The sequence below is a fragment of the Muscardinus avellanarius genome (assembly GCF_963383645.1).
Source record: "Muscardinus avellanarius genome assembly, chromosome: 5".
In the NCBI taxonomy this organism is placed as follows: Eukaryota; Metazoa; Chordata; class Mammalia; order Rodentia; family Gliridae; genus Muscardinus; species Muscardinus avellanarius.
Genome location: NC_137790.1, coordinates 63,093,124 through 63,108,972, shown reverse-complemented (window position 1 = coordinate 63,108,972; position 15,849 = coordinate 63,093,124). Strand labels below are relative to the sequence as shown.

The window sequence follows — 15,849 nt, the reverse complement described above, 5'->3', positions numbered from 1 at the left end:
GTTTGCAGTGAAGTCCAGGTACAAAGAAGTAGAGGAGCAGTTTTCAGATAATAGATGGAACCTAATTAGAAATCTTCCTAGTTGGGCATGTAATCCCGGTACTTGGGAGGCTGAGACAGGAGGAGCGCAGGTTCCAGGCCAGCATCAGCAACTTAGCAAGACTTAACCTGTTTTAAAATAAAATATAAAAAGGGCTGGGATAGTTCAGAAATAGAATGCCCCTTTTTGCCCTGGGTTCAATCCCCAGTGCTGAAAGGACAGATATTCCTGAGAAATGGGGCACGCTCTGCTTTTCACACCATCTTCTTTCTCTAATGAATGGTTCACTCCAGTAGTTGAGAGTGTTTCAAAATTGTCCTGTAGCTGAAATGGCAATTGCTATAATTTCTAGAAAAATCAAGACCATACTGAGGCCAGATATTCAGGATGTGCTTTAAGCATAAAAGGAAGATAACTTCTTGTTACGAATGATGCCATACATTCTGATTCAATTATAGCTAACTTATATATTACTGTAGTACATACTTATTGGATATTACCTGTGCAGAGCTGGTTCTAGTGAGGTAATAGGGATACAACACAAGAAAGACACATTCTGTATCCTTACAAAGCTCTCAGGCTATTAGGGTTGAGAGAATAAAACAAGTATAGCCCTTACACAATTCAAGATCTATCTGGTTCGGTTTCAGAATGGTACTGCAATCTAGAAAAGTATAGTCCTGACTCCAAAGAAATTTAGGAATAATTTATATATATATATATTTTTCTTTTTTTTTTCGGTGGTACTGGGGTTGGAACCCAGAGGCTTTCTACTTCTGTGCTATACTCCCAGACCCATTTTATATTTTATTTGGAAACAGGGTTTCACTAAGTTGCTGAGAGCCTCACTAAGTAGCTGAGGCTGGCTTCGAACCTGTGTGATCCTCCTGTCTCAGCCTCCCAAGCACGGGGATTACAAGCGTGCACCACCACGCCCGGCGGAATAATTTATATTTGTTGAGGAATATTAAAGAGGAACCCAAACACATAATCTGTGGCCATGCTTACTTAAAAGTTCATGTTTTTTTCTTTTCCTTTGGGTGTTTGTTTCATTTCATTTCCTTTTAGCTTTCTTAAATTCTCTAGTATTTTCACTGCCTGAAAGTTCCAGGGCTCTTCCTCATCCTCAGCCTCTAGTCTGGACCTCCTTTATGACAGCATTTGTCAGGTGAGGCTCCCTATAACATGTAAAGTACAACCTACTGAAGAAACATAGAATGGCTTCCCCTTCCTCTGGTACTAGTTTCCTTAGAAGAATCAGCTCTTGGGACTTTCTCTTGATCTCTTCATGAGCTTTGGGATGAGGTGGGAAATGCTGAGCCCAAATCAGAGTGAAACTGAGGACTTAAAATCACCTGGACCATAGTAGAATAAGGTCCAGGCCAGGATTTGTGACTCTTGGGTTCTTATCCCATCTCTATAAAGGAGTAACTAGGATCTCAGGAAAATCACTTTTGGCCTCCTTTGTAAAATAAGAAGATTAAATAATTTCTTGTGGCTCCACGAAGATATTTATCTATTTAAAATTTTGTACTATTCTGTAGGTTTGAAAATTTTCAAAATAGGAAATTTAGAGAAATATTTATTTAAATACTATAAGAAAGACAATGTAATGATACTGTGGGAGATAAAGAGGGGCTAGATACTACCCACAAAGAGCTAGTAGTGCATACAGTGTAGCAGAAGGGTATTGTTGATTCATTGATTAATTAGTGTTGAAATAAAAGTTCCAAGAACTGTAGTTATAGAATTCCCACCATTTAACAAATTTATGCAAATTTAGTGTCATTGATGAATTAGTTTGTATGAACATACACATTCCATCCATAAGAAGGTCATAATGAGAAAAATACTATCACATAGATCAGTACTGTTCATTGTTTAGAAACTACATTTTTCCTATTCCTTTCATCTTCTAATAGATCCTCAAATCTTTTTTCTACCCCAGATCAAAGAATTGATTGTCACTTTTGATGCAGAACTCCGTCTCCTAAGACATCAGAAACTGAAACTAGATACTCAGATGAAATTATCTGACCTACACCATGTCACGTTATATCAAGAAATGCTGCTCCTCAAGAATTTTGAAAAACAAGAAAACATTCTTCAAGAGCGTGTTAATTCATCAGACAAAGAGGAGCAGGACATGCAGGTGGAATGTGCGGGAATGTCCTCGCCAGTGCCCCTGAGTTAACCAGGGCTTCACGCTGGGTTCCTTTGATTCTCTCCCTTTTCTTTTCTCTTCTTTTCTTTTCTTTTCTTTTCTTTTCTTTTCTTTTCTTTTCTTTTCTTTTCTTTCATGGTGCTAGAGATTGAACCTAGGGGCATTCTACCTCTGAGCTATACCCCCAGCCCTATTTTTTTTATTCTTTCTTTTGTTGTTGTATTTTTAAAATTTACTTATTTATTTATTTATGTGGGTCTGGGGATGGTACCCAGAGGCATTTGACCTCCGAGCTACACCCCCTGCCCAATTTTTTATTCTTTATTTTGAAACAGGGTCTCACTGAGTTGCGGAGGGCCTCACTAAGTAGCTGAAGCTGTTGGTGAACCCCGATCCTCTGGTCTCAGTCTCCCGAATGCTGGGATTACAAATGTGTGCCACCACATCTGGCTTACTTATTTTTATGTGGAACATATTGAAAATGGCATACATTCAGACTGTGCTTGGTACCCTCTCCCCCACTTCACCTCCTCACTCTCCCAACAATGAGTGTCCAGGTTGACCATGCTATATTCATACTTTTACACATATTAGAATGTAGCTTCTTCATTAATCAACCTCAGCCTTCTTCCTCTCCTCTCCTTCCATTCTAGCTTTGCTGAGGTTTCTCCTCCATTGTCTGGAGTCCCTCTGATATCCCTAATACTCCCTCGTTTGAGCATATTAAAGAAAACATAAGTCCCTTCTCTTTCTGTGCCTGGCTGTTCTCACTTAACATAATGTTCTCCAGGTCTTTCCATCTTCTTGCAAGAGACATGATTTCGTTCTTCATATCTGAGTAGAATTCCATTGTGTGCGTTTCTTATTCTTTCTTTTGAAACAGGCCTCATTGAGTTGCAAAGGGCCTCACTAAGTAGCTGAGGCTGTCCGCAAACCATGATCCTCCTCTCTCATGCTGGGATGACAAGCTTGTGCCACCATGCCCGGCTTTTTTTTTCTTCTTAGTTTGCCTTATTTGTCCTCACCTTCTTCTCTTTCTAGTCTTTTCTCTCTTCCTCCTTTTTCCTGTTATTTTCAGTTGGAATTCCTATCCTTGGTCAGAAAGAAATGACTTAGACTTTTTAGTGAATTTGATCCAATTGTTTGCAAGGTAAGAGAATAAAATTTTCAAAAGTGAACCTTATATTTAGTTTATAAATGGATTTCAAAAGTCTATATTTTTGATACCACCTATCATAAGAAACCAAGTTTTGATTATGTTATCCATATGAAAATAACTAGGAAGATGGTGAATATCTTAAGTAGGATAGCTAGCTTCTATGAAATATATAATTGAATACCATAGGAAACAATTTCTATATATTAAATTTTAAGAAATACTGTTATACTGTTTTGTTAAAGAGAAAGGATTCTAGTAAGTAGATATTACATACTAAATAGATCAGTTTTTAGATATATCAGCTTCACTAGAGATAATGTGTCTTGTTTTAGTTATATGTCAACATAGAAACATCTTTTGTTTTGAGATGCAAAAATATTAACTGACATCCAGATATCAGTAAAAATTTCTATTTGTTTTATTAAGATTGTATTGAGTAAGTTAAACATTAAAAAGCTGATCTTTCTGATTCTGAACTTAGCTGATTTTTATTAAAAATATAAAATGTTAACCAAATAAATAGATGGCTTTGCAAACATCAGAAACAGAAAGTTCTACTATTAAGCTTTAGAAATGTAACTTTAGGCTGGGCGTGGTGGCGCACGCTTTTAATCCCCGCGCTTGGGAGGCAGAGACAGGAGGATCGCGCAGGTTTCGAAGCCAGCCGCGCGCGCTGGCTTAGGAGACCCTGTTTCCAAATAAAAATGTAAAAATAGGTCTGGGAGTGTAGCCCGGAGGTAGAAGGGCTTCCAGGAACCCCAGTACCACCAAAAAAAAAAAAAAAAGAAAGAAAGAAATGTAACTTTAAAAATGTAAACATTGTAACTTGTAACTTTGCATATTAAAGTACATTTCCCTCTAGTAAACTTAGCTTACTAGAAACATTTTATTTATCACTTGTTTTTTCTTTGCTTCATTTAGTGGAAAATAAATGAAACTCTTAAAGAAATGGAAGAGAAAAAGATTGAAATCACCAAACTCCAGGAACAGGAAAAGGCACTCTATGCTGGCTTCCAGACAGCCCTGGGGGAAAACAATAAATTTGCAAACTTCCTTATGAAGGTCTTAAAGAAGAAGATTAAGCGAGTGAAGAAAAAGGAGGTTGAAGGAGATGCTGGTTTGTCTTCCTTCTTCACCTATTATTCTATTTCCTCTCTTTGCCATGTTTCAGAGAAGTATCTAAGCTTCCTGTTAGATGCCACTCTTTTTTTTTTTTTCACTATGTCATAGTCAATGTAGGGACACTGTGGGGGTTAAAAAGAGGGAACAATAAACAGGGTCATTAAACATCTGAAGTTGTGTGTGTGTGTGTGTGAGAGAGAGAGAGAGAGAGAGAGAGAGAGAGAGAGAGAGAGAGAGAGAGGGAGCGAGGGAGGGAGGGAGGGAGGGAGGGAGGGAAGTTAACATAGGATGGTTTAACAAGCACTTCTGGGCATCACTGGTGGAATGTCTTTGCACATCTTTTGTCTCTGTCTGACTAGGGTTGTTTTGCTTTCAAATTGAGTTTCAAGAGTGTTTTAGATGTTCTTGATACTAGTCTTGTGTCTGATATGTAGTTCACAAATATTTTTTTCTAGTCTATAGCTTGCCTTTTCATTTGCTGTAGCACCATTTGTTGAGAAGCTTGTCTCTTACACTGAATTGCTTCTGATCTTTGTCACAGTCATTTGGGCTGTTTGGGCAGATCTATTTCTAGGTCCTGATTCTCTTGCATTGAGCTATGCAATCTTGAGTTAGCATACACATCGAGGCATGAAATCAGCTAGGCTAAGTGTCTCACTTAAGTCTTCTTTTTCAAACACTTCTATCTATTTTAGTTATTTTATGTTTCCATATTTTAGAATAGTCTTGTGTATATATATATATACACAAGTATATGTATATATATACACAAGTATATGTGTATATATATACATATATATACATATATACATATACATATATACACACACATATATATGTATATGTATATGTATATGTATATGTATATGTATATGTATATGTATATGTATATGTGTGTGTGTGTGTGTGTATATATATATATATATATATATATATATATATATATATATATGTTGGTTGTTGGTATGTTTTGTGGTACTGGGGGTGAAACCCAGGGGCATTGTACCTCTGAACTACACTCCCAAGCCTATTTTTTAGTCTTTATTTTTTAAAAAGGGTCTCACTGAGTTGCAAAGGGCCTCGCTAAGTAGCTGAGGCTGTCTGCGAGCCATGATCCTCCGGTTTCAGCCTCCGGAATGTGGGGATTACAAGCGTGCGCCACCATGCCTGGCCTCTTGAGGTCTTTTAGATCCTTGCTGATTGTGTAATTGTTCTGTTAAATGTTGAGAGAGGAGTGTTGAAGTCTCCACACGTAATAGTTATTTTATTCCTCCTTTTATTTCTGTCAGTTTTTGCTTCATATATTTTGTAACACTGTTGTTTTATTCACACACATTAAGAATTGCTGTGTTTTCTTGATAGATTAACACTTTTGATGTTATATAAGGTCAGAGTTTTCTCTCTCTCTGGAAATTTTCATTGCTCTATCTTTTACTTTCAACTTGTATGTCTCATTATATTTGAAGTAAATCATGGGTAGTCAGATATGACGAGGTTATCTTTTTCATCCACTACTGATCTTTGTCTTTTTATTAATATGTTTAAATCATTTATGTTTCATATAATTATTGGTATTTTAGGGCTTATGTGTCATCTTATTTTTTATTTTCTGATTCTTTTTCGGGGGGGAGGTGGACTAGAAATTGAACCCAGGGGCATGCTACCTCTGAGATATACCCTCAGCCCTTTTCATTTTTTATTTTGAAGCAGAGTTTCACTAAATTGCTGAGGCTGGCCTCAAACCTGCAGTCTTCCTGCTTCAGCCTCCCTTATACTGGGACTACAGGCATGTACCACCTGCCAGGCTTTTTATTTTTTGTGTATTCTTTCTATTTTCCTTCTTATTTCTTTTTTCTTTCTGTGGGTGACTTGAAGATTTTTTAGAAAGTACAGATTTTCTAAAAAGTGTTCAAATCATCCACAGAAAGACAAGAGAACATTTCTATTTAAATTGTGTCTGTGGCTGGGCGTGGTGGCGCACGCTTGTAATCCCTGCGCTTGGGAGGCGGAGACAGGAGGATCATGCTGGTTCGGAGCCAGCCTCGCTGGCTTAAGAGACCCTGTTTCCAAATAAAAAAATATACAAAATAGGTCTGGGAGTGTAGCCCGGAGGTAGAAGGGCTTCCAGGAACCCCAGTACCACCAAAAAAAAAAAAAAAATAATAATAATAAAATAAATTGTGTCTACTATTTTTGAATGTGTTGTACAAATGTTTTGGTAGTTGTGCTTTGTGTTACATCATATATACATAATTTACCCCAGCACACCAATGTCATTATTTTGCCAGTTTAAGTGAAATATAAAAACTTCCTCCATTTTACATCCTTTTGCCCTCCCCCATTTGTAATATAATTTATACACATTTTCTATATATACTTCCAAATGTACATCAGGCAATGTTATAATTTTTGCTTCAATCTTAAAACAATGTAAACACTCAAAGAAAAGAGGAAAGCCTATTTTACTCATCTATATTTTTGCTTATCATGTATTTTCTTCCTTCTTGATATTCCAAAGTTTATTCTGACATCATTTTCTTTCTTTTTAGATAACTTACATTATCCATTTTTTTAGGGTATATACGCTGGTGACAAATCTTATTCTTCTTTAAAGAATGCCTTAATTTTTCCCTCAATTTCTAAAAGACATTTTCACTGGGTAGAGAATTTTATTTTATTTTTTTTTGTGGGTCTGGGGATGGAACCCAGGGACATTCGATCTCTGAGCTACACCCCCTGGACTATTTTTTATTCTTTATTTTGAAACTGGGTCTCACTGAGTTGCAGAGGGCCTCACTTAGTAGCTGAGGCTGTCCACCAACTGCAATCTTCCGGTCTCAGCCTCCCAAATGCTGGGATTACAAGTGTGCACCACCACACCCAGCTTGGATAGAGAATTTTAGATTAGTAGTTATTTTATTTCAACAGTTGAAAAAAATCATTGTGACATTCCTTCTGGCCTCCATGGTTTCTAATAAGAAACCCACTGCTACTCAATTTATCTACCTCATATAATTAAGGTGTTACTTCTCTTGATGCCTTTAAGACTTTTTCTTCAGTTCTTAGAAGTTTGCTCATGAGTATCTTCATATAGATTTGATTTGGTTTATCTTTGGAATTAATTCAACTTCTTTAGCATATAGGCTTATATTTTTGAAAAATTGGGTAATGATTTTCATTATTACCTTCTTTCTTAACTCCTAAAGCTATGATGGCATAAATGTTGGATCTTTCACTATAAATCAGTGGGTCCCCCAGGTTCTGATGGATTTTTTTCCAATCTCTTTTCTATTGTTGTTGTTCACACTGAATGATTTCTGTTGTTCTCTCTTTAGTTTTTTATTCCCTTTTTTCTCACCTCCATTCTGCTCTAGAGCTTATCTATTGAGACTTTATTTTGGTTTTTGTATTTTTAGTTCTAAAATTTTCACTAGTCCTATGCATTTCCTATTTCTTTTCTGAGTAATTTGCTTTCCTAAAGACTGCCTCATTGGAAAATCTAGTATTTCGTGTAACATAACCATAGGTTCTCTACTAACTAAGTCCTCCTTGCTCCTTAGATGAAGATGAGGAGAGCGAGGAGTCGAGTGAAGATGAATCCAGCTTGGAGAGTGGGGAGGATGAGTCTGGATCTGAAGATGAGGTTTTCGATGATTCTATCTGCCCAACAAGTAAGTTGGGAAAACTCTGTGTTGTCTGTGAAGTGTGAGCATAATTGACAGTACTGAGAAGGAAACTTTTTGTTTCTCAATTATCTCATAATAGAATGTAAGTAAAGGGTAGTTTAATGTAGTTGAAGTAGAATCTAACAATACTTCTTTTGGGGGGCTCTCTGACAATTTGTTATCTATGCCCTTAGGCAGCCTTTTATGAAAACAAATTAAATAATCTGCATTTGACAGTTGATTTAGTGACTACAAGCCATGTAGTAAATTTGGTTATAGAGAAACAGTAGATGGCAACTTCTGCAGATTTTTTTCCTACCATTATTTCCTTGTTATGACAAATTTACTCCAATTTTTGTATTTTGAATTTGTTTTGTAGGGGCAGTTCATACTGGCCTCCTGGAAATGGTTAGCCATTTATATCTACTGTTTTCACTGTGAATGCAGTCTGGAACAATTATACCAGCATTTTTACAGTCTTAATAGATGAATGGTTTCATAGAGAAAATGATTTTTCTTTTGTCTATAACTTGTGTTTTAGGTATTTAAAGTTTTAATCGCCTTTTAAAAGTTTGATTTCAAATAAAGTTTAAGTCTTCTTTCCATCTTAAACAATTCCATTTACGTGGCAGGGTTAGAGTTCGAACATCACATAGCCAACCGAGTGGCAGGACCAGGGCTAGAGCTAAGACTCCTAAATTCCATTTTAGAGTTCTGCTTTTGCATTCCCTACATGTAGTTCCTTGGTGGATAAATGTGGCTGCTAGTATGAAATAGTGGGAATAATAGAAAGATAATGCTCCTGAAACCCTCTTGGTCACATACCTGTTATGCCAGCCCTCTGAGACTGGGGTCTTCACGTACAGGGTAAGGACTGTTGCCTCTACCTTGCAAGTCTCACCTGGAGTGAAGTAATGTGCCTAAGGGCGTAGCACAAAGTCTGGCTCTCAGTGCTATTGAGAACACCAGCACCAGTACCCGTGCTGTTATTGCTCTAGCAGTTATTAATATTACTAGCCATTTCCACCTGGAGTGGGGAGCCCTATGTGTAGTGAAAATGCACTGGCATTTTCAGTGTACATCTATGTTATAGTTGTTCTCCCAGGCTCCAGGCCAGCAGAGTCCCAGGTTGATATGATTCAATTCTCTCTCAAGACAAAAGTGTTTGAGTTGACAGGTGAGATGGGAGAAGGTGAGGGAGCCAACCTCCCAGAACAAATCTATAGACTCCCTTTTTTTTGGCAAAGGTATACAAAGTTTAAGTTGTTTTTCTTTGAAGAGAACAAAAGAGTTGTACACCGTTTTTAGTAAAGCATTTCAAGCATGTCTTTAAACTCAATGTTAGCATAACAAGAAGCCAAAATGATTGTTTGCTATGCTTGAGAAAAGTATTTGCAAAGAAAGCAAGAGCAGAAGTCACTGCCTTCAAGGACTTTTGATGGCCTTCCGTCAAAACAAGCAGAAAGCTAAAGATTTATAAGCCAATAATTTCTAGGCTCAAAATTGTTTCCTACAGATCACAGACATTATTAATTCTGAAACTCCATAACCCATAAGTCTAGCATTATCACATTATCTAACAAATGGAGCTGCTCGTTTATTTTAAGTCTCTTTATAGATTGTGATCCGGCTCTTTTTGAACTGGCCCTTCAGCTTCGAGAGAAAAGACTAGACATTGAGGAGGCCTTAGTTGAAGAAAAGAAAACTGTTGATAACCTCAAAAAGGAGTACGATACATTGTCCAAAAAGGTCTGCTTACTTACTTGTCCTCTCAACCTGCTATACATTCTCCTAGCTATCACAGTTCCATTTCATAGCAATGGCATTATTAGGAATTCTCAGAGAAGGAATGTTTCAAATGTTCTGAGTAGGTTTTTCTTCACTCCTTCAGCATAGTTGTGTTAGAGGCCACTGGTCCTTTGATGATTGCATTTTTATCTCAATCACTGGTCTCCAGACTTTTTTTTTATTAAAGAATTCTCTAAGTAAAAAACTAAAAAGCCAGGCATGGTGGCACACACTTGTAACCCCAGCGCTTGGGAGGCTGAGACAGGAGGATCGCACAGGTTCGAAGCCAGCCTCAGCTACTGGGTGAGGCTCTCAGCAACTTAGTGAGACCCTGTTTCCAAATAAAGTATAAAATAGGTCTGGGAGTATAGCCCAGGGGTAGAAGAACCCTGCGTTCCATCCCCAGTACCCTCCCCCACAAAAACTACAGCACATACCCTTATAATAAATATATATGAGTTTGTAAATTATATTGAAATGTTCCAGTATTTTTGTAAATTATACAGCATCCATAGGAGTGAGAAAAATATAGAGAAAGAAAACTTGATACTTCCTCTCTTCACCACAGCACATCATTTTGTCGGCTCTCAGGGGTGCATGCTTTGCAGGCTGGAGATCACAAAGCTAAACTTCTGGCACAGGATCAATTACTTTCTGCCTTTTCTGCTCACTTTCCCTCTGTGGCACTCCTGCTTAGAGTAACAGCATTCAACTTGATTCATATTCAGAAATATATTTGATAGATTGCTTCCTCTCTTGCTAACAGGAAATGATCTGGAAAAGTTCCAGGTTACTAGGAAATGAAGACCATGCTCTAGAAATACTGAAGTTAGTGATTCCATTGCTTTTTTTAATGTGATACTGGGGATTGAACCCAGGAGCATTTGACTTCTGAGCTACATGCCTAGCCCTACTTTATTTATTTTTTTTATTTTGAAATAGGGTCTCACTAAATTCCTGAGGGCCTCACTTAAGTTTATGAGGCTGGCCACAAACCTGTAATCTTCCTGTGTCAGCTTCCCCAAGCACTAGCTTCACAAGGGTGCTCCCCCATACCTGTCTTACTTTCATTGCTTTGAAACATTTTTTTCTTAACTTTATTAACACCATCATGATCAAACAAGATTCTTAGTATTCTGGAAAGACATTCCATGCTGAGGGCTACTTTTCATGCAGAAAATAAAAAATGGATGAGGGCATGTCTTCTGAGCAAAAAACTTTACAAACCTTCACAAAACCTTTACAACTCTGGGGCCATAGGAATGATTTTAAAAGTGAGGTACATTCTAACTTGACAAGAAGTTAGAAACTGGAGTCTTGCCCTTAGTCATGGCCCACCCAGGCACATCCCGCTCACACTGTACTTCTTCCCAAAAATACCCCAATTTTCCACAGTAGGTGTCCACGCACGGAATCTTGTCAGCATCTCTCACATGGGGGCTTCCTACAGGTCAAAGTCGTGGCAATGAATCTGAATGCGGCAGAGAAGGCGCTGGAGGCTTACCAGCGAGAGAAGCAGCAGCAGCTGAATGAACTGCTGGTTGTGATTCCGCTCAAGCTCCACCAGGTGACGCTCGTGAGAGGTCGCCCCGCCCTGTACTCGCTGAAAGTCCGCAGTGGGGTTTTCTAGAGAAGGCTTGATGGGTGACCCGGGAGAACTGTGGTCCTTGCCTAAGGATTCTATCCATAGAAGGACACCAGTTTTTCTTATCCATTATCAGACTGTGATGAAAGTATAACATCAAAAGATGCATATTTCCTGGTGGTCCATGATCACCTGGAAAGTTCAGTCATTTCCGGTTTAGAGGCATGACTTAATGAAATAACCCGGAGATCGAATCTTGGGTCTGCCACACATGTCGCCTTGCACATCATCTTTAGACAGGAACCGAAGAATTATCTTCTCTTAATCTCAACTCATTAATAAGAGTGGTCAGGACAAAAAGAAAATGCTTTCTTTTTATTCCCTTTCTTTGTTCATTTCTACCATCTATTTGAATTGCAACTAATATGAAATTGCGGGGGATACTTATCTTTTGTCAGGTTAATAGAAGAAACTGTATTTCAGGAAGAAAAAAATCCCCAAATCCAATTTCAGCCTTATTTGCATTCTGTGTAATCTGTCCCAAAGCAGGGTGAGCTGTATGTAGCAGTTTGCCTACTGTGCCAACCCCAAAATGTTGGTTCCATCATTATGCAATAGATATTAGGCATAATCCCTATGGGAAGATTTGCTGTCGCTAAAGACACATAATGTGGCTTGACAACTTTCTATTACATGGTCACTGCCACTCAGTGGTGAGAAAGAGAGGAGCCCAAAGGCGAGGAGTTAAGTCCGGGACAGAAGGGAGTGTGCATTTTCTCCTACTTCAGAGTTAGTTGGTACTCAATTTTGATTTTGGTTTCTTTCGTTTTGTAGATAGAGTACATGGTATCTGGTGAAATACCTAATGATCTTTCTGGTACATTGGTCTTCTCTAACCACTCCTTGGGACGGCTGCAAGAACGAATTGTACAGCTCCATGAGGAAAATTCCAAGCAGCAGAAACTTAACAAAGAATGCCGGGAGAGACGCAAGCTGCTCATCCGAGAAAAGAGAGAGATGGCAAAAACCATACAGAGTGAGTATCTGAGCCCATGGAGTATTGGTACAGGGGAGAACTATCAGGGAGCTGCCTCCAACTTTAAACACAGTTGCCACGGGATCAGAACCACAGAGCAAGGAAACCCAAACCCCTACCTTCCCATCTTCCTCCTCACCAGCTCCTGACACCACAGGAGGACCACTGTCCTGTTTTCAAAGAAGTCCTTTATCACAGAATCTGTTTCTCTTTCTGTATAATAGAATAATATATTAACACGTGTACCCACTAACATGCTTAAGAAATAAAATATTGGCCCTGTCTTTTTCTAATATTATTTGCTTCTCCTTCCCAAGGTGTGTATACACACACACTCTCACACACACGCATGCACACACACACACATTTGTATTCTCACATAGCACATAGAACTACCTTGCATATTTTTGTGTGTGTGTGTGTGGTACTGGGGTTCCTGGAAGCCCTTCTACCTCCAGGCTACACTTCCAGACCTATTATTACATTTTTATTTGGAAACAGGGTCTCCTAAGCCAGCGCGCGGCTGGCTTCGAACCTGCGCGATCCTCCTGTCTCTGCCTCCCAAGCGCGGGGATTACAAGCGTTCGCCACCACGCCCGGCTACCTTGCATATTTTTAACTATGATAATAGTCATATTTTGTGGTTCGCTTTATTAACCAATTTTGGAGTTGTTCATTTTGCTACAGATAACTTAAACACTTTAACAACTACTACTACTGCTGCTACTGTTTTTCATTGTATGCATAAAAAATGATTTACTTCTTCAGGCTTCTCCTGATGGATGCTTAGGTATTTCTGATTTTTCATTTTATAGATGGTGCACACATGTAAAAAGGTGAATCCCACTATACTGGGAACTTTGGATTATAGGAGGAATTGCGTATTTTCAGCCTTCCTACATATTGCCAAGTTTTCTCCCATAGTAACTGAACAAACTTATCCACCCATGGCCCCTCCAGGGGATAAAAATTTCAGTATTGTCATCAACACTTGGTACTATCGGGCTCTAATATTTCCGCCTGCCTGGTGGAGAGTAAATTGCACTTAGCTGTGGTTTTGTCCACATTTTCTCAATTGCTGGGAGGTGGACATCTTCACAGGCATTCACTACCCACTTATTTGTTACCTTTCTGGACTTTGCCTCTTCTATCTTTTGCCCATTTTTTTTTCATTTCTTTTTTGCATTTGTTTTCTTATCAGGTGTAGATAATCCTTAATTTTTTTGTCCATTAAATTCGCTTTGAATCTTTTTTAGTTTGTTGCATGCCTTTTTACTCTCTGTGTAGATGTTCAAAATCTTGATGTGGTAAATTGTAATTATTGCTTTATGGTTTGCATATTGTATATCTCTTGTTTAAGAAAATTCTCTCCTGTTTTGAAGTCATTAAAGATAGTTTGCAATCCAATAATTCCTCCACTAGGAATGTATCCAAATGAAATGAAATTAGTATGTCAAAGAGACATCTACACACCAGTATTTATTATAGCATTATTCACAATAGCCAAGATATGGAATCCGCCTGAGTGTCCATCAACAGAGGAATGGATAAATAAAGTGTGGAACATACACACAATGGAATATTAGCCTGAAAAAGAAGGAAATCCTGTCACCTGAGCCAATGTGAATGAGCCTGGAGGGTGAATGAAAATTCAAGCATAGAAAGATAAATACCACTTGACCTCACTAATTAGTTATGTGGGATATTAAAAAATTGAATTCAGGAGCTGGGCGTGGTGGCGCACACGTGTAATCCCAGCATTCGGACGGGAGGTTGAGACCTGGAGGATCACGGTTCGCAGACAGCCTCGGCTACTTAGTGAGGCCCTCTGCAACTCAGTGAGACTTGGTTTCAAAATAGAGAATAAAAAATAGGGCAGGGGGTGTAACTCGGAGGTCGAATGCCCCTGGGTTCCATCCCCAGACCTGCAAAAAAAATGAATTCAGCCAGGAATGGTGTTGCACACCTGTAATCCTAGTCCTTTGGAGGCAGAGACAGGAAGGATTGCAGATTTGAAGCCAGCCTTAGCAATTTAGTGAGGCTTTCAGCAATCTAGAGAGACTTTGTTTCCAAATAAAGTAGGGCTGGGGTTATATAGCAAAGGTAGAATGCCCCTGGGTTCAATGTTTAATCCCTAGCAACACACACACACACACACACACACACACACACACACACACACACCACAGTTGGACTCATAAAAACAGTAAAATTTGATGGTTAGCAGGGGTTGTAGGGTATGGTTGGGAGGTTGGGAGATGTTTGCTCAAGGGTACAAAGTTTCCATGAGTTTCAGAAGTGCTCTTGTATAACATGGTGACTTTATTTAATAACAATGTATTTTTTTAAATATTTCTAAGAATAAATTTTTAAATGTTCTGACCCCAAAATGAGTATATAAGGTAGTATATGCATTAATTAGTTCAATTTTGTCCTTCCACAATGTATTTCAAAATACCATATTTCACATGATAAAAATACATAATTTTTAAAAAGATATTTTCTTTAGTTTTCTCAATTAATAATGTCCTTCACACTGTGTTTATTATAGACCAGGAATTGATGTATGTTTGTGAGATGCATAGTGTAAGGATAATTATCCTTTAAAATACTCTGTAGTACCTGGAGTATGGAGCATATGCATAAGTTATCAAGTATTATAACAAAGTGAATCCTATGAACCTACCTACCACCCAACTTATTAACAACAATATTACCAATATTGCAACATTGGCTGTGGGCATTATCTTTATTCCATTCCCAGAGAAAACCACTATTCCCAAATTTTGTGTTTAGCATTTCCTCCCTTTTAAAAAATATAGTTTTTATGTATTTATATTCATTCCTCGCTAACACACTGATTCAGAGCTTTATAAATACATTATGCCGTATATCTCCTCTTGACACATGATTTGATACCATAAGTCTGAGATCAGATGTGGAGTGGATGAGGAGAGGTGTGGGAAAGGAGGTGAGAGAGAGAATAGCAGGGTGAGCAGACCACATAGGGCCTTATGGACCACGCAGGAATCAGTTCTTCCTTGGGATACGATAGAGACTTCCATAAAAGGCCTGCTTTAGTCTTAACACCAAATGTTGCAAAATCAATAATTTTTAAAGTGGAAAAGTGCATCCTCTAATTGGAGTCCATTAACATTCTGAGGAGGGGTAGATGAGAGTGTGTAAGCCACTTGGGAAAAATGAGTTCATTTTACATAGGACTTTTTTTTCTTTTTAAAATATTTCCATATTGCCGGGCGTGATGGCGCACACTTGTAATCCCAGCGCTTG

General features: G+C 38.3%; 1 protein-coding gene across 1 annotated transcript in view; it reads left to right on the top strand.

The window, feature by feature from the left end:
• The window catches only part of CFAP44 (cilia and flagella associated protein 44), a gene marked incomplete at both ends in the record, with an annotated part of 101,585 nt that overhangs the window by 78,730 nt on the left and 7,006 nt on the right, over positions 1-15,849 (top strand). The window contains 6 exons of the mRNA XM_080696517.1: positions 1,988-2,191; positions 4,284-4,479; positions 8,045-8,155; positions 9,768-9,898; positions 11,388-11,504; positions 12,357-12,558. Coding sequence (XP_080552643.1) covers positions 1,988-2,191; positions 4,284-4,479; positions 8,045-8,155; positions 9,768-9,898; positions 11,388-11,504; positions 12,357-12,558 — 961 coding nt within the window. The remainder of the gene's footprint in view (positions 1-1,987; positions 2,192-4,283; positions 4,480-8,044; positions 8,156-9,767; positions 9,899-11,387; positions 11,505-12,356; positions 12,559-15,849) is intronic.